Source organism: Lolium perenne, chromosome 6, assembly GCF_019359855.2.
Source record: "Lolium perenne isolate Kyuss_39 chromosome 6, Kyuss_2.0, whole genome shotgun sequence".
In the NCBI taxonomy this organism is placed as follows: Eukaryota; Viridiplantae; Streptophyta; class Magnoliopsida; order Poales; family Poaceae; genus Lolium; species Lolium perenne.
Window position 1 is genome coordinate 211,159,787 of NC_067249.2, and position 18,068 is coordinate 211,177,854.

The 18,068-nt window shown below is 44.7% G+C and overlaps 2 protein-coding genes across 2 annotated transcripts; both read left to right on the plus strand.

The window, feature by feature from the left end:
* The first annotated feature begins 1,898 nt into the window (after positions 1 to 1,898).
* LOC127306215 (ankyrin repeat-containing protein At2g01680) lies at positions 1,899 to 5,048 on the plus strand. The gene is made up of 3 exons (XM_051336839.2): positions 1,899 to 2,315; positions 2,500 to 2,909; positions 3,941 to 5,048. The coding sequence occupies exons 1-3, from the start codon at positions 2,030 to 2,032 to the stop codon at positions 4,820 to 4,822; spliced, it is 1,578 nt and encodes a 525-aa protein (XP_051192799.1). The 5' UTR covers positions 1,899 to 2,029; the 3' UTR covers positions 4,823 to 5,048.
* A 971-nt stretch (positions 5,049 to 6,019) lies between these two features.
* LOC127310068 (uncharacterized) lies at positions 6,020 to 6,912 on the plus strand. Its single transcript, XM_051340769.2, has 2 exons — positions 6,020 to 6,493; positions 6,604 to 6,912. Exons 1-2 carry the CDS (start codon positions 6,020 to 6,022, stop codon positions 6,910 to 6,912), a joined length of 783 nt encoding a protein of 260 aa, XP_051196729.2.
* Positions 6,913 to 18,068: the final 11,156 nt, after the last annotated feature.

Sequence of the window (18,068 nt, forward strand, 5' to 3'; positions counted from 1 at the left end):
CAAACAGAATCTCGAGAGTTTATAAAGAAAAACACAATGTCGAAAAGAAGAAGGAATTAAAACACGAAGCGCACGTTTGTTGGTCCGGAAACAACGACGATGAGTGAAATGAATCAGACGCAGGAAGGAATCCAACGAGCACATGCGGACGACGCGTCTCTGCTTTCGCCCTTTCTTCCCACTCCACCGAGGAAATAGCGCATAACACCACATGTTGGTGCCTTTTTTGCACAGAACCACAGATTGCACTTTGTTTTGCACAGAACACCATATTTTCCTGTAATCTTTGCAACCAACACATAAACCTTGATAAACCTCTTTGACACAGCAATTAAAGTAACCAGGTGCTACAATGCAACATGGAAAAATAACCAGCATAATCATCCAACCTGAACATACATGCAGTGGTTATTATTTTGTCCAATTCAACTATCAGCCTGACGAAAAAACATTGACTGCTACTCTAGTACTTTGTTTCATAAAATTGCACAACTCCATTACAAAATTCACATCATCTAATCTAAGAGCATCTCCAACCGCGTCTCCCAAAGCGGCCCCCAAAGGGATTTGAAGCGCGCCGGACGAAAAAATGTTTCCATCCGCGTGCTCGAAAGCCTCTTTTTGTCCGGCGCAACCCGATACGATGTCCGACGCCCCGAGCTCGTCCCCGCTACACAGGGATGCTCCGGGAACGCCGGACACAACGAAAAGCGAGGCGAAGAGACGCGGGCCCGACGCGTCAGCGGCTCGGAAGCTTAAAACCCTGTCGCCTACCTTTGGTCAAGCGACGTTAATGGCGTTCCAGATTTCCCAGACGCGTCTCGTCGTGCATGGCCGCGTGGGCATCCGCGCCGGCGTTATTGCGTCCAACGACCCGCTGCCGCTTCGCATGGCTGCCACCGCTGTACATTAAGAGCGCTCCTGCGGTTCTTGTTCATCTCAATCTCTCTTCGCTCCCAAATCTTCTCCTCGCCGCTCCAATCTCTCTCTAATGTCGTCCTTGTCGTGCCGCAAGATCGCCGCGGTGAACGGCTTCGGCCACGACAGCCTCACCGTGGTGGAGACGTGGGCACTGTACCGCGCGGGATATCCCGTCCCGTCGGACATGCGGCGGGTGTAGGATGGATGTCAACGGCATAGGCGTCCCGCCGCCGAGCGCTGGAGGGACGCGATCAGGACCCGGTGGTCTCGCCCACCGACGAGGAGTGGGCGGATCCAACCTGGGCGGCCACCGACAACGACGACTGGTGGATCGCCTACTTCCAGGGACAACACGACATCGAGATGAACAACACCGCCGGCCTCGTCGGCCGGCGGAACACTTGGAACAGGGAGGGGCGCGTCCTCTTCTGGGGCGTTCCGGGCGCACCCTGGAGAACGTCGTCGACGGCATCCACAACAGCGCTCCAAGGTCGTGGTTGATTCCTAAGGCATACCAATCTGGCACGTAGTCTTATGTCTCCCCCATCCCTGCCGACAGCGCTCCGCCTTCTGTCTCCCCCATCCCTGCCGACAAAGCGTCGCCGCCCTTGCCGCCGTCGGTGCTCTCCAGGTTGCTGGCTCGTGGGTTCTCCTTGGTGGGAGGTATCGAGAAAATGGGGTTCAAACTGAACTGGCATGTTCGTTCCAGGTCGAGGATGTGGAGTGTTGGAGCGGGTCGAACTTCTAGCCGGTGGGCCCAGTCATCTAATTGCTGTGTTAAAAAGGCTAATCAAGTTTTCTGTGTTATTTGCAAAGATTACGGGACAACATGGTGTTCTGTGCAAAACAAAGTACAACCCGTGGTTTTATGCAAAAAAAGGCACCAACATCTGGTGTTAAATGCTATTTCCTCCACTCCACTTGTTCGTAAAAAAGAGAGAGACAGAAAAGACGAGCAGCATTTTCTTTTCTTTTCTTTTCCGAACCACCACCACCTTGAGAGCAGTCCACCCGCACCAATCACTGGGACTGTGCTGACAGCGACGGCGGGCGCCTCCCCGTCCCTCCCGACCCACCCCCGCGACGGCAGCCGCTCGCCCTCCCGCCGATGGATCTCCCGCCGCTCTCCCACCAGGCGCTCTTCGCGGCCGTCCGATCCGCGGACGCCGCCGCCGTGCGCCGCCTGCTGGACGACGCCGGGGCGTCCGGCTCCACCGCGCCGCTCGTCGCCGCGCAGACGGAGGCCGGGGAGTCCGCGCTCTACGTCGCCGCGGAGGCGGGCGCGCTCGAGGTCGTCAGCCTCCTCCTCCCGCTCTACGACCTCGAGGCCGCCACGCTCCGCTCACGCCTCGACCTCGACGCCTTCCACGTCGCCGCCAAGCAGGGCCACACCGGTGAGCACTTCCTTTTCACCCGATTACTCCAAAGTCCAATCGCTTGCTGATTCTATTCGAGCCCACCCCAGCCGCCTTCGCCTTACCTAGATCGAGCGATTCAGGGTAGCTTTTGATTCGTAGACTTTGCAGTTCGATCGAATTGGATGTATATATGTAGACTGATAAATTTCTTTCCTAACAGAGGTCGTGAAGGAGTTCCTGGGGCGGTGGCCCGAGCTTTGCTCGGTGTGTGACTCGTCCAACACTAGTCCACTGTACTCTGCTGCCGTGAAAGACCACTTGGATGTGGTGAATGCTATACTGGACACTGACGACAACTGCCTAAGGATTGTGCGGAAGAATGGCAAGACAGCGCTGCATACTACTGTGAGAATTGGGTACCATCGCATCGTCAAGGCACTCATAGAAAGGGATCCTGGGATCGTTCCAATCAGAGATAGGAAGGGCCAAACTGCCCTTCACATGGCTGTCAAGGGTAAAAACACGGATGTGGTGGAAGAATTGCTCATGGCTGATGTTTCCATCCTCAACGTGCGTGACAAGAAAGCAAACACAGCTTTGCATATAGCTACACGGAAATGGAGGCCCCAGGTTTAGTTCTTGCCAAAACTATGTTCATCAATAAGTGTATCTTATCCTGTTTGTTTGGCTTTTATTTTAACCCTATATCTTGCTTGAAACAGTCATACCTAAGTATACTTTTTTTATGTTGCAACACTATTTTTCTGCATAGAACATGTGTCCGTGCTAGACGGCTAGCATCAAAATTTGTGCAGTTATATTTGGCCTGATACTGGTATTAGTTCATGCATGCACTAAATAATTGGCCATTGGCAATTGGAGAACAGGACTTTTAACATAATGGGCTACCGGGCATAGGGTCTTGTACATCTGTTTGTCTCCTTATGAGTATACTAGCTCCAGGATGTCAGTGCTTGCTAAGAAAGTGACTTTACAGTGTGCCCGAGGATATCATACTACCGTGAATATATTACACCAGACTTAACCAAATGTAGAGATTGTATTATAAGATAATAACACAAGAATAACACAGCAATTGGGGCATTGGTTACAACATGCTAATTTCAGTAGGATTGGTACATTGAGTTACTACAGACTTTCTCAATATAGCACATAATGTGTGCCCATCTTCTCTGAACAATTAAGCACTATTAAAGTATGAAGACATTTCTTGTCATTGTTGACTTTCTGCCACTAGAGCCTGTTTTCCAGTACATCTACGTTGAACCTTTGTACGTCAGCTGGACTAGCGATAAAGCTAAGATAAGGATACCCATGGCTCTTTGGCATTTTATTCAGTGGTATTGTGTGTGAAATTGAAAGGCACTGGGTGCAGTTACAATGCTTATGCCGTTTGTCTAAATGCTCTCTAGTTGAATTTTTGCTGGTCCCTGAATCAGTAACTATCAAAATTAAGATCTGCAGTTAATCTGGTTGCATCTTAAGTATTATGTGAATTTGAAACAGAACTACAAAAAGTACATCTTGTTTCCTTCAAGGGAAGATTCACTTTTTTCACATGAACTGATATATTTCTTGGTGCTTTATATCCCAGCGTACTTCCATTGACTCCATTCTCTGCTGACTTTTTTTGTCTCCAGATGGTTCAACTTCTGCTTAGCTATGAGACACTCGAAGTTAATGCTATCAATAATCATAACGAAACAGCTATGGACTTGGCTGAGAAGGTTCCCTATGGCGAGTCTAAAATGGAAATAATAGAGTGGCTGACAGAGGCTGGTGCAAAGAATGCAGTAAATGTAGGTAAGGTTGATGAAGCATCAGAGCTAAGGAGGACTGTGAGTGATATCAAGCACAATGTGCAAGCACAGCTCAATGAGAACGCCAAGACCAACAAAAGAGTGACAGGGATTGCCAAAGAACTGCGGAAACTACACAGAGAAGCAGTTCAGAACACCATCAACTCAGTTACTCTGGTAGCAATCCTGATTGCCTCCATCGCGTTTGTTTCGATATTCAACTTGCCAGGCCAATACTACCAGGATACTAAAGATGGGGGCGAAATTGGCGAAGCCTACATATCCAAGCTCACCGGTTTCCGCGTCTTCTGTCTTCTGAACGCCATCGCCCTTTTCATTTCGCTCGCGGTGGTCGTGGTGCAGATCACCCTGGTTGCCTGGGAAACCGGTGCGCAGAAGCAGATCATCAAGATCGTAAATAAGCTAATGTGGTCAGCGTGCCTTAGCACGTGTGCGGCATTTGTGTCATTGGCTTATGTTGTAGTTGGCCCGCAGCATGCCTGGATGGCTTTCACCATATCAGCTGTCGGAGGGCCGATCATGATTGGGACCCTCTTGTTCCTGGCCTATCTGTTGCTGCGCCCGCGGTTCAAGTTTGGCGAAGACAGGCAGCGGCGCATCAGGAGGGCGAGCGGCAGCAAGTCCTTCTCCTGGTCTATGCGAGAAGGGTTGTCAGACCTGGAAGCCGTTGAAGACCATGAGAAGAAAATCTATGCTTTGTAGTGAGTAAGAAATCCTTCTGTAGACCATGTAAGATGTAACATTAAGAACAGGTAGTTGGGAGAAAACAATCGCCCTTGTACATATTTTCTCGGCTGTTTTAGGCCTGTGGTGAGGTACAGTACGCAGACCTTTTATCTCTGCACCATCCTGATGATCTATTGATCTGTGTGTATGTATAATACAGTACTGGAGAATGAAGATCTGCACCTACTGCAGTTTACCGGTACAGAGACAGTGTTATATGTACGTCTACTGATTACCACGAGCATTGGAAGCTGCCCTACAAAACTGTGGGCTTGAAACTGTTGGACTCTGAAAAATCCTGGTGGGATGAGCTTTGTTCCATTTTTTGTTTAGGGTGAAAAGTAATAATGATCTGATGGCTAAAATCAGTTCTTAAATTGCTTGCTCCCTAACTCATTTTTGCACCTACTGTACAAAAAAAAGTGAAAAGCTAGTTTTTAATACTGCTTCAAATTTTAATGTGCCTTGGAAGGGAACATCCACAACATAAACTGACGAATTTTCGTTCAAACAATCCGTACGTTGCCTCGGGAGTACTAGCTAAATTGCCGTGGTGAGAGCATCTCCACCGGCGCGCCCCGATAGCGATTTGGGTGCCAGTGGGCTCGCACGGGTGCATTCCAAAAGGCGTCGGCTAGTTTTCGAGCCCAATAGAATCGCCAGCAACTCCGTACCGGCCCTACGTGTAGGGCGCGAATCGGATGCGCCGGCGCCTCGCGGCACGTCAGAAAACGAGCATGGGCTCCGCTTGTCAGCCAGATGCACCGATTTTTCCACCTCCTACCCCTCTAGATCACCACCGTCGCTGTCGCCGCTGTGCCCCCTGCTTGCAATAGACACCGCTGCCTGTCAAGGAACCGTCGTCCATCGACACGGCCACCACCCCCTCGACCGGCGGCCGTTGTTTCGCTCGGAACAGAGCTCGCCGTCACCGTGGAACAACCGCCCCGCCCGCAAGGTGTTCGTCTGATTGCCGTGATGGACAACGACGACGAGATGATGGTGCAGCTGTTCACGGAGGAGCAGAACACTGAGGCTGTCCGACAGCAACAGAAGCAGCTGATTCTGACGAGCATGTTGCGCGTTCGCCAGCATTTCTTCGTCGTGCCTCGGCGCGACGGCTCAAAGCCAGGCAAGAGGAGGAACATCAACTGACATCGTCAAGCTGGCGCAATGCTGCTTGACGTCGACTACTTCAACGACGACGCGACTCATTCGCCGAAGGAATTTCGGCGCCGGTTTAAGATGAACAAGGAGCTGTTCTTGAAGATTGTCTATGGCGTCAGCGAGTACGATGACTACTTCATGGCCAAGCAAGATTGCACAGGTTTGTGGGGCTTCACCTCAATTCAGAAGTGCACTGCTGCAATGCGCTGTCTTACATACAGAGCTCTTCCAGATACAGCCAACGACTACCTACGGATGACAGAGTCGACATGTACAGAGACTCTCTACAAGTTTTGCCAAGCCATCATAACGGTGTTTTCTAAAGACTATTTGAGACCACTAAGGGCAGATGATATAGCTCGGATCCTGCAAAAAAATGCAGCAAGAGGGTTTTCTGAGATTCTCAGAAGCATTGACTATATGCATTGGGGCTGGAAGAATTGCTCTTTTGCTTGGCAGGGGATCTACAAGGGCATACTGGTGAGTGTAGTGTTATTCTTGAGGCGGTGGTAGACCATGACCTTTGGATTTGGCATGCATTTTTTGGCATGGCAGGACTAGAAACAAACAATGATATCAACATATTGCAGCGCTCTCCGGTGTTTGCCAGGCTAGCTGAGGGACAAGCTCCTGACGTGAACTTTGAGGCAAACGGTCACGAATATAACAAGGGGTACTATCTAGCTGATGATATCTACCCAAGGTATGCTACATTTGTGAAGACAATTCAGTCTCCAGCAAATGAGATGAACGCTTATTTTGCAACATGGCAGGAAGCAGCACACAAGAATGTTGAGCGTTCTTTTGGGGTGCTTCAGCAGCGTTTCGCGTTTATCAGGTACACTGCTCTCACTTGGTCTGAGTCTCAGATGTGTGATCATGCACAACATGATCATTGAGAGGGAGCGCGAGGAACCTGTGCAGGATGATCAACCATTTGATTATCAAGAGCCACTTGCTGAGGTAGAGCATGTATCCCAAGAATTTGTCGTTTTTCTTCATATGCACAACGAAATTCGAGATGTAGGTGTCCATGCACAACTTCAGGCTGATCTAGCTGTGCATTTGTGGACGAGGAGAGCAGCCGCCAACAATGCATGATTTTATTTTTATTTGTTTGAATGTATGAATAATTTAATTTCCATTTATTTTATTGTATGAAATGATTTAAGTACTATTTGTTTGATTGTATGAATAATTTAAGTAATATTTGTGTGATTGTATGAATTATTGAATATAGTATGAATAAAATATGATTGATATATTGTTTCAAAATATTGTAAAAAGGAAAAAAGTTTGGACCACCGTATGGGAGGCGCTGGTGTGGGAAATGCGTCTCTAAATAGAGGATGCGCTGCGGGCACTACTAATACAGCAGTGCCGGCGATCCTGTCGGTGACTATTTCGGGGCCGCCCGGTGGAGATGCTCTAAGAGCATCTCTAGCAGAGGCCGTAAACGGGTCATAATCGAAAAATAACTGCCAGTTTACGGGTTCGGGCTGAAATTTGGCGCTGATCAGTGACCGTAAAAGGGCCAAAACCGAAAAACTTTTTTCGGGCCGAGACCGAAAACTCAAAACGGTATGTATTTGTTGGGGTCAATCGAGCGAACCGAATGCTCGATCCTTATCTAGGGCGCGCTGAAATTTCAGCTCACGCAACCGCTCGCTCGCTCCCTCCCTCCCCGCACTGCCACCACACTCCGCCGCCGCCGTCCCGCCCGAGCCCCGCATCCCGGAGGTAGCGTAGGTCGCCCCGCACCCCGCCCGCTGTTCCTCGCCCAACTCCGGCTGCCACCCCCACCACCACCGCCGCTCCGTCCGAATCGAGGATGAGCTCGGGCGACGAGTTGGATCTGTCGGATACATCGAGCTCCGACGATTCCGACCTCGACGAGCTGCTCCAGGATGACGAGATGGAGGCCACCATGCTCCTCCTCTCAGTCAAGGACCTGGAGGACCGCGTGAAGCTGCTGAATCGGAGGCGCGGCTCTGTGTTCGGCCGGAACCACATCCAGTGGAATCGCCTCCTCGGCCACGAGCAGCTGATGGAGGACTACTTCGCCGAGGTACCTACCTATCATCCCCATCTGTTCTGTAGGAGGTATCGCATGCGGCGTAGCTTGTTCGTCCGAAACGTCAAGCTGTGCGAAGCCAATTCGAATTACTTCAAGCAACGTAGGAATGTCGCCGGGGTGATGGGTTTCAACGCTTTCCAAAAGATCTATTGCGGTGACCCAGCATACCACTGCATGTTGTAGTATACAAGTCGTTGATATGATCTTTGTGAAGGGACTTCTTCACAATTGCCATATCCCTCAGAGTGGTACAACAGAAACATTGCAGGTCATAACACTCCAAATATTATTACAAACATTGCCTTAACAAGTTGGTATTCTCACAGGTCCGATGAGAACACCCTAAGATACTACTTAAGTACGATTACAACTCACATTTATATATGAAAGAGAGCTCAGCAACTTATTTAGGTAAGTTCTACGCTGCTCGGCTCTATGGTACTAAGATATATCACTACTCCTCCGCCTCATTCACGTCGGGTCCGTAGACTATCCCATAGTCTACTCCTTCAACTCCTCCGGTAAGATCAGGTTCCTTGTAGTCCAGCTCGTAGTCTCCTTCCGGTGCTCCATCGGCGATGGCCTCCACTTCCGTATCACAGTCTAGCAAAGGTGTCGAAAGAAAGTGAGTACAGGGGTACTCAGCAAGTTCAAAAGAGTAAAAGGTGTTTGATGCACTAGCTACGACCATTGATCAGGAAATCACAGGTCAATGCATGTTTTGAAAACATTTCTTCAAAAGGTTGCTTTTATTATGAAACTATGCCCGTCAGTCTTCACAGGTTGACTAGAACTTCGTGGAGTTCCTTTCCTGCCACGTTCGCAGTTCCCTTCCCGGAACAAGGAGTGACAACCACAATTTGATACACTCTGCAGATGTGCATTACTTTTCCCATAAGAGATCCCATCCTTTTTGCCATCCACAGGGACTTGCCCCCGTTCACACTTCCTTTGGTGTGAGGCCAGGTATGAAGATCCAAGCCCACACCATCTTCTTCGGAATCTCGCAGATCCACCCTTTTGTAAGTCTGTCCTCCCCTATATCTATGGGTAGACCAACACATGCACTTGTTCTCCCCTATACCGTTAAGGTAAACCGATCCGAACAACTTATGTGCCCTGTCCTATACACCATAGATAGACCGATCCGGACAACCCTTACAATCCTTCATAGACCAATAATCAGTCTGCCCTCCCCTGTATCTAATGGTAGACCGTGATGGACCACATGTCCCCACCTTTACCAAAGATAGACCGATCCAGGCAACCCTTATCACTAGTCCGTTGGCATGCGAGAGGAAAAAGATAAAGTTGGCTTTCCCAGAGCCATTATAGATCTTATGGTCAACGCGCTATGTACGGCGCTAGAATCACTGGACGGCATTGGTAATTACTCCTAGGTTAATAAAACCCATGCAATGGAACCTCCACCATATCAACACATACCATGGTTCCATTGCCAGCCACATAGTCATATTCATAATTTGAAAAGTAACATTTTATTTGCCATGCAGGAATGGTAAGTATATAGCTTTGCAGTAAAGTGATAGAAAATACTCAAGTAGGTATGAGCAAGGGTGAACTTGCCTATGGACTGCGAGATAGTGCAGTTCAATGCAGTGGATGGAACCTGGACCTCGGGTTCTGTGAAGAAGCATCATTGTCCGGTAAGGAAAATGTTATAAAATCCAAATAATACAGTCATGAATGTATTATTTTATGTGGAATCCCTTACCCCAATTATTTGTTAAAATTTAGGGTTGAATTAAGATTTATGCCTTTGGCAGTAATTTGCACTTGCTTTTATGTGTAAAAACACTTTTATCTCATAAAAGAAAATGGTTCATAGTAATACCACTTTACTTTTGTGAATTATTATTTATTTCAAAATAATTTGAAATAATAGAGTTGCCTCTATATTTTTGGAATAAGAAGAATAGAATATTTTCCTTTGGAAAATATCTTTCTTTTATAGAAATGACTTGGAATAATAGAATTTCATTTTGAAATATTTGAAATAAAATATTTGAACTCATTTGAGATTTTTCTTTAATTTTTAAATTCCATGAAATAATAGTTTCAAATTCCAAGTTTTAATTTAAATTTAGAAAATTCTAAAATTTGAATTTGTTTCCTAAATTCCATTTCTTATTTTATTCTTGTTAAGAATAATTTTTCATTTACTAATCCAATTTTTCATGGATTTTTTAGAGGTATATTTTATTTACTAAAATTTAGTGGAATTCTAGGCTATTTTCCAAAATGGAAAAGACTAAAATACCCCCTGGCCCCTATTGGGCCAGCCCATTTAACTTGGCCCATTTGGACAGCCCACCACGGCTTGTCCAAAACGGTTCGGTGGAACCATTTCGGCCCACCTCACTCACTCGCACGCTCTCCTCTCTCACTCGTGACCTAACCCTAGCTCTGGCGACACGCGTGGCGATGGCGTCGCCACCATGGCCGCCGCCGTGCTCCGGCCACCTCCGAGCTCCCTTGACCTCGCCACCTATACCATCTGAACCGCCGCGCGATGATCTATCGATCTGTCCGCGTGGTTCCGTCGTTCTCTTCCTCCTCTAGCAGATCGCCACCTCTTTTGATCTCGTGGAGAATCGCCTCCGGCGATTGACTATCTCTGACGAGCTGGCGTCCTCGTCGTTGTCGTGAGCGCGTGTCTGGGACTGACCTGGTGCGGTGATGCGTGTAGTTGACACGTCCGTTGGGAACCCCAAGAGGAAGGTGTGATGCGCACAGCGGCAAGTTTCCCTCAGTAAGAAACCAAGGTTTAATCGAACCAGTAGGAGTCAAGAAGCACGTTGAAGGTTGATGGTGGCGGGATGTAGTGCGGCGCAACACCAGAGATTCCGGCGCCAACGTGGAACCTGCACAACACAACCAAAGTACTTTGCCCCAACGAAATGTGCTGAGGTTGTCAATCTCACCGGCTTGCCGTAACAAAGGATTAACCGTATTGTGTGGAAGATGATTGTTTGCAGAAAACAAGAAACAAGTATTGCAAGAGATTGTATGCGATGTAAAGAATAGGACCGGGGTCCACAGCTCACTAGAGGTGTCTCTCCCATAAGATAAACAAGATGTTGGGTGAACAAATTACGCTTGGGCAATTGACAAATAGAGAGGGCATGACCATGCACATACATATTATGATGAGTACTTGTGAGATTTAATTGGGCATTACGACAAAGTACATAGACCGCTATCCCGCATGCATCTATGCCTAAAAAGTCCACCTTCAGGTTATCATCCGAACCCCCTCCAGTATTAAGTTGAAAACAACAGACAATTGCATTAAGTATTGCGCGTATTGTAATCAGTAACTACATCCTCGAACATAGCACCAATGTTTTATCCCTAGTGGCAACAGCACATCCATAATCTTAGAGATTTCTGTCACTTCCCCAGATTCACGGAGACATGAACTCACTATCGAGCATAAATACTCCCTCTTGGAGTTACAAGCATCTACTTGGCCAGAGCATCTACTAGTAACGGAGAGCATGCAAGATCATAAACAACACATAGACATAAATTGATAATCAACATAACAAGTATTCTCTATTCATCGGATCCCAACAAACGCAACATATAGAATTACAGATAGATGATCTTGATCATGTTCGGCAGCTCACAAGATCCGACAATTAAGCACAATGGGGAGAAGACAACCATCTAGCTACTGCTATGGACCCATAGTCCCGGGGTAGACTACTCACACATCACTCCGGAGGCGACACAGGCGGCGTAGAGTCCTCCGGGAGATGATTCCCCTCTCCGGCAGGGTGCCGGAGGCGATCTCCTGAATCCCCCGAGATGGGACTGGCGGCGGCGGCGTCTCTGGAAGGTTTTTCGTATCGTGGCTCTCGGTACCGGGGGTTTCGCGACGGAGGCTTTAAGTAGGCGGAAGGGCAGGTAAAGAGGCGGCACGAGGGGCCCACACTACAGGTCGGCGCGGCCAGGGCTTGGGCCGCGCCGCCCTAGGGTGTGGCCGCCTCGTGGCCCCACTTCGTCTCCTCTTCGGTCTTCTGGAAGCTTCGTGGCAAAATAGGACCCTGGGCGTTGATTTCGTCCAATTCCGAGAATATTTCCTTACTAGGATTTCTGAAACCAAAAATAGCAGTAAAACAGAATCGGCACTTCGGCATCTTGTTAATAGGTTAGTTCCAGAAAATGCACGAATATGACATAAAGTGTGCATAAAACATGTAGATAACATCAATAATGTGGCATGGAACACAAGAAATTATCGATACGTCGGAGACGTATCAGCATCCCCAAGCTTAGTTCTGCTCGTCCCGAGCAGGTAAAACGATAACAAAGATAATTTCTGGAGTGACATGCCATCATAACCTTGAGCATACTATTTGTAAACATATGTAATGAATGCAGCGATCACAACAATGGATATGACATGAGTAAACAAGTGAATCATATAGCAAAGACTTTTCATGAATAGTACTTCAAGACAAGCATCAATAAGTCTTGCATAAGAGTTAACTCATAAAGCAATAATTCATAGTAAAAGCATTGAAGCAACACAAAGGAAGATTAAGTTTCAGCGGTTGCTTTCAACTTATAACATGTATATCTCAGGGATAATTGTCAACATAGAGTAATATAATAAGTGCAATATGCAAGTATGTAGGAATCAATGCACAGTTCACACAAGTGTTTGCTTCTTGAGGTGGAGAGAAATAGGTGAACTGACTCAACATAAAAGTAAAAAGAATGGTCCTTCAAAGAGGAAAGCATCGATTGCTATATTTGTGCTAGAGCTTTTATTTTGAAAACATGAAACAATTTTGTCAACGGTAGTAATAAAGCATATGAGTTATGTAAATTATATCTTACAAGTTGCAAGCCTCATGCATAGTATACTAATAGTGCCCGCACCTTGTCCTAATTAGCTTGGACTACCGGATCATCGCAATACACATGTTTTAACCAAGTGTCACAATGGGGTACCTCCATGCCGCCTGTACAAAGGTCTAAGGAGAAAGCTCGCATTTTGGATTTCTCGCTTTTGATTATTCTCAACTTAGACATCCATACCGGGACAACATGGACAACAGATAATGGACTCCTCTTTAATGCATAAGCATGTGGCAACAATTATTATTCTCATATGAGATTGAGGATATATGTCCAAAACTGAAACTTCCACCATGAATCATGGCTTTAGTTAGCGGCCCAATGTTCTTCTCTAACAATATGTATGCTCCAACCATTAAGGTGGTAGATCTCTCTTACTTCAGACAAGACGGATATGCATAGCAACTCACATGATATTCAACAAAGAATAGTTGATGGCGTCCCCAGAAACATGGTTATCGCACAACAAGCAACTTAATAAAAGATAAAGTGCATAAGTACATATTCAATACCACAATAGTTTTTAAGCTATTTGTCCCATGAGCTATATATTGCAAAGGTGAATGATGGGATTTTAAAGGTAGCACTCAAGCAATTTACTTTGGAATGGCGGAGAAATACCATGTAGTAGGTAGGTATGGTGGACACAAATGGCATAGTGGTTGGCTCAAGTATTTTGGATGCATGAGAAGTATTCCCTCTCGATACAAGGTTTAGGCTAGCAAGGCTATTTGAAACAAACACAAGGATGAACCGGTGCAGCAAAACTCACATAAAAGACATATTGTAAACATTATAAGAATCTACACCGTCTTCCTTGTTGTTCAAAACTCAATACTAGAAATTATCTAGACTTTAGAGAGACCAATTATGCAAACCAAATTTTAGCATGCTCTATGTATTTCTTCATTAATGGGTGCAAAGCATATGATGCAAGAGCTTAAACATGAGCACAACAATTGCCAAGTATCACATTATCCAAGACATTATAGCAATTACTACATGTATCATTTTCCAATTCCAACCATATAACAATTTAACGAAGAAGGAACTTCGCCATGAATATTATGAGTAGAGCCTAAGGACATACTTGTCCATATGCTACAGCGGAGCGTGTCTCTCTCCCACAAAGTGAATGCTAGGATCCATTTTATTCAAACAAAACAAAAACAAAAACAAACCGACGCTCCAAGAAAAGTACATAAGATGTGATGGAATAAAAATATAGTTTCAGGGGAGGAACCTGATAATGTTGTCGATGAAGACGGGGATGCCTTGGGCATCCCCAAGCTTAGACGCTTGAGTCTTCCTAGAATATGCAGGGGTGAACCACCGGGGCATCCCCAAGCTTAGAGCTTTCACTCTCCTTGATCATGTTGTATCATCTCCCTCTCTTGATCCTTGAAAACTTCCTCCACACCAAACTCGAAACAACTCATTAGAGGGTTAGTGGACAATAAAAATTAACATGTTCAGAGGTGACACAATCATTCTTAACACTTCTGGACATTGCATAAAGCTACTGGATATTAATGGATCAAAGAAATTCATCCAACATAGCAAAAGAGGCAATGCGAAATAAAAGGCAGAATCTGTCAAAAACAGAACAGTTCGTATTGACGAATTTTATCGAGGCACCAGACTTGCTCAAATGAAAATGCTCAAATTGAATGAAAGTTGCGTACATATCTGAGGATCACTCACGTAAATTTGCATAATTTTCTGAGGTACCTACAGAGAAAACAGCCCAGATTTGTGACAGCAAAGAAATATGTTTCTGCGCAGTAATCCAAATCTAGTATGAACTTTACTATCAACGACTTTACTTGGCGCAATAAAACACTAAACTAAGATAAGGAGAGGTTGCTACAGTAGTAAAAAACTTCCAAGACACAAAATAAAAACAAAGTACTGTAGTAAAAAAAACCATGGGTTGTCTCCCATAAGCGCTTTTCTTTAACGCCTTTCAGCTAGGCGCAGAAAGTGTGTATCAAGTATTATCAAGAGACGAAGTGTCAACATCATAATTTGTTCTAATAATAGAATCAAAAGGTAACTTCATTCTCTTTCTAGGGAAGTGTTCCATACCTTTCTTGAGAGGAAATTGATATTTAATATTACCTTCCTTCATATCAATGATAGCACCAACGGTTCGAAGAAAAGGTCTTCCCAATATAATGGGACAAGATGCATTGCATTCAATATCCAAGACAACAAAATCAACGGGGACAAGGTTATTGTTAATGGTAATGCGAACATTATCAACTTTCCCCAAAGGTTTCTTTTTAGCATTATCAGCGAGATTAACATCCAAATAACAATTTTTCAATGGTGGCAAGTCAAGCATATCATAGACTTTCTTAGGCATAACAGAAATACTTGCACCAAGATCACATAAAGCATTACAATCAAAATCATTGACCCTCATTTTAATGATGGGTTCCCAGCCATCCTCTAGCTTTCTAGGAATAGAAGTTTCAAGTTTTAGTTTCTCTTCTCTAGCTTTTATGAGAGCATTTGTAATATGTTTTGTGAAAGCCAAGTTTACAGTGCTAGCATTAGGACTTTTAGCAAGTTTTTGTAAGAACTTTATAACTTCAGAGATGTGGCAATCATCAAAATCTAAATCATTATGAGCTACAGCAATGGGATCATCATCCCCAAGGTTGGAAAAAATTTCAGCAGTTTTATCACAAGCAATTTCAGCAGTTTTAGCAGTTTCAGGCAGTTTCTCGTGCTTTGCATTAGAAGTGGAAACATTGCTAACACCAATTCTTTTATTAGTAATAGTAGGAGGTGCAGCAACATGTGTAGCATTAGCATTACTAGTGGTGGTTATAGTCCAAACTTTAGCTATATTTTTCTCTTTAGCTAGTTTTTCATTTTCTTCTCTATCCCACCTAGCACGCAATTCATTAATCTTATATTCTCATTAATTCTAACTTGGATGGCATTTGCTGTAGTAGTAATTTTATTATGATGATTCTCATTAAGCATAACTTTCGATTTCAAAAGATCAACATCAGCAGCAAGACTATCGAGTTTAGAAGCAAGTATATCAATTTTCCCAAGCTTTTCTTCAACAGATTTGTTAAAAGCAGTTTGTGTACTAATAAATTCTTTAAGCATGGCTTCAAGTCCAGGGGGTGTGTTCCTATTATTATTGTAAGAATTCCCATAAGAATTAGCATAACCGTTACCATTATTATAAGGATATGGCCTATAGTTATTACTAGAATTGTTCCGATAAGCATTGTTGTTGAAATTATTATTTTTAATGAAGTTTACATCAACATGTTCTTCTTGTGCAACCAATGAAGCTAATGGAACATTATTAGGATCAATATTAGTCCTATCATTCACAAGCATAGACATAATAGCATCAATCTTATCACTCAAGGAAGAGGTTTCTTCGACAGAATTTACCTTCTTACCTTGTGGAGCTCTTTCCGTGTGCCATTCAGAGTAATTAATCATCATATCATCAAGAAGCTTTGTAGCCACCCCCAAAGTGATGGACATAAAGGTACCTCCAGCAGCTGAATCCAATAGGTTCCGCGAAGAAAAATTCAGTCCTGCATAAAAGGTTTGGATGATCATCCAAGTAGTCAGTCCATGGGTTGGGCAATTTTTAACCAAAGATTTCATTCTTTCCCATGCTTGTGCAACATGCTCAGTATCTAATTGTTTAAAATTCATTATGCTACTCCTCAAAGATATAATTTTAGCAGGGGGATAATATCTACCAATAAAAGCATCCTTGCATTTAGTCCATGAATCAATACTATTCTTAGGCAGAGATAGCAACCAATCTTTAGCTCTTCCTCTTAATGAGAAAGGGAACAATTTCAATTTAATAATATCACCATCTACATCCCTATACTTTTGCATTTCACATAGTTCAACAAAATTATTAAGATGGGCAGCAGCATCATCAGAACTAACACCAGAAAATTGCTCTCGCATAACAAGATTTAGTAAAGCAGGTTTAATTTCAAAGAATTCTGCTATAGTAGCAGGTGGAGCAATAGGTGTGCATAAGAAATCATTATTTTTTGTGGTTGTGAAGTCACACAACTTAGTATTTTCAGGAGTGGCCATTTTAGCAGTAGTAAATAAAGCAAACTAGATAAAGTAAATGCGAGTAACTAATTTTTTTTGTGTTTTTGATATAGCAAACAAGATAGCTAATAAAGTAAAACTAGCAACTAATTTTTTTGTATTTCGATTTAGTGCAGCAAACAAAGTAGTAAATAAAATAAAGCAAGACAAAAACAAAGTAAAGAGATTGGGAAGTGGAGACTCCCCTTGCAGCGTGTCTTGATCTCCCCGGCAACGGCGCCAGAAATTTGCTTGATGCGTGTAGTTGACACGTCCGTTGGGAACCCCAAGAGGAAGGTGTGATGCGCACAGCGGCAAGTTTCCCTCAGTAAGAAACCAAGGTTTAATCGAACCAGTAGGAGTCAAGAAGCACGTTGAAGGTTGATGGCGGCGGGATGTAGTGCGGCGCAACACCAGAGATTCCGGCGCCAACGTGGAACCTGCACAACACAACCAAAGTACTTTGCCCCAACGAAACAGTGAGGTTGTCAATCTCACCGGCTTGCTGTAACAAAGGATTAACCGTATTGTGTGGAAGATGATTGTTTGCAGAAAACAGTAAAACAAGTATTGCAGTAGATTGTATGCGATGTAAAGAATAGGACCGGGGTCCACAGTTCACTAGAGGTGTCTCTCCCATAAGATAAACAGCATGTTGGGTGAACAAATTACAGTTGGGCAATTGACAAATAGAGAGGGCATGACCATGCACATACATATTATGATGAGTACTGTGAGATTTAATTGGGCATTACGACAAAGTACTTAGACCGCTATCCAACATGCATCTATGCCTAAAAAGTCCACCTTCAGGTTATCATCCGAACCCCCTCCAGTATTAAGTTGAAAACAACAGACAATTGCATTAAGTATTGCGCGTAATGTAATCAGTAACTACATCCTCGAACATAGCACCAATGTTTTATCCCTAGTGGCAACAACACATCCATAATCTTAGAGATTTCTGTCACTTCCCCAGATTCA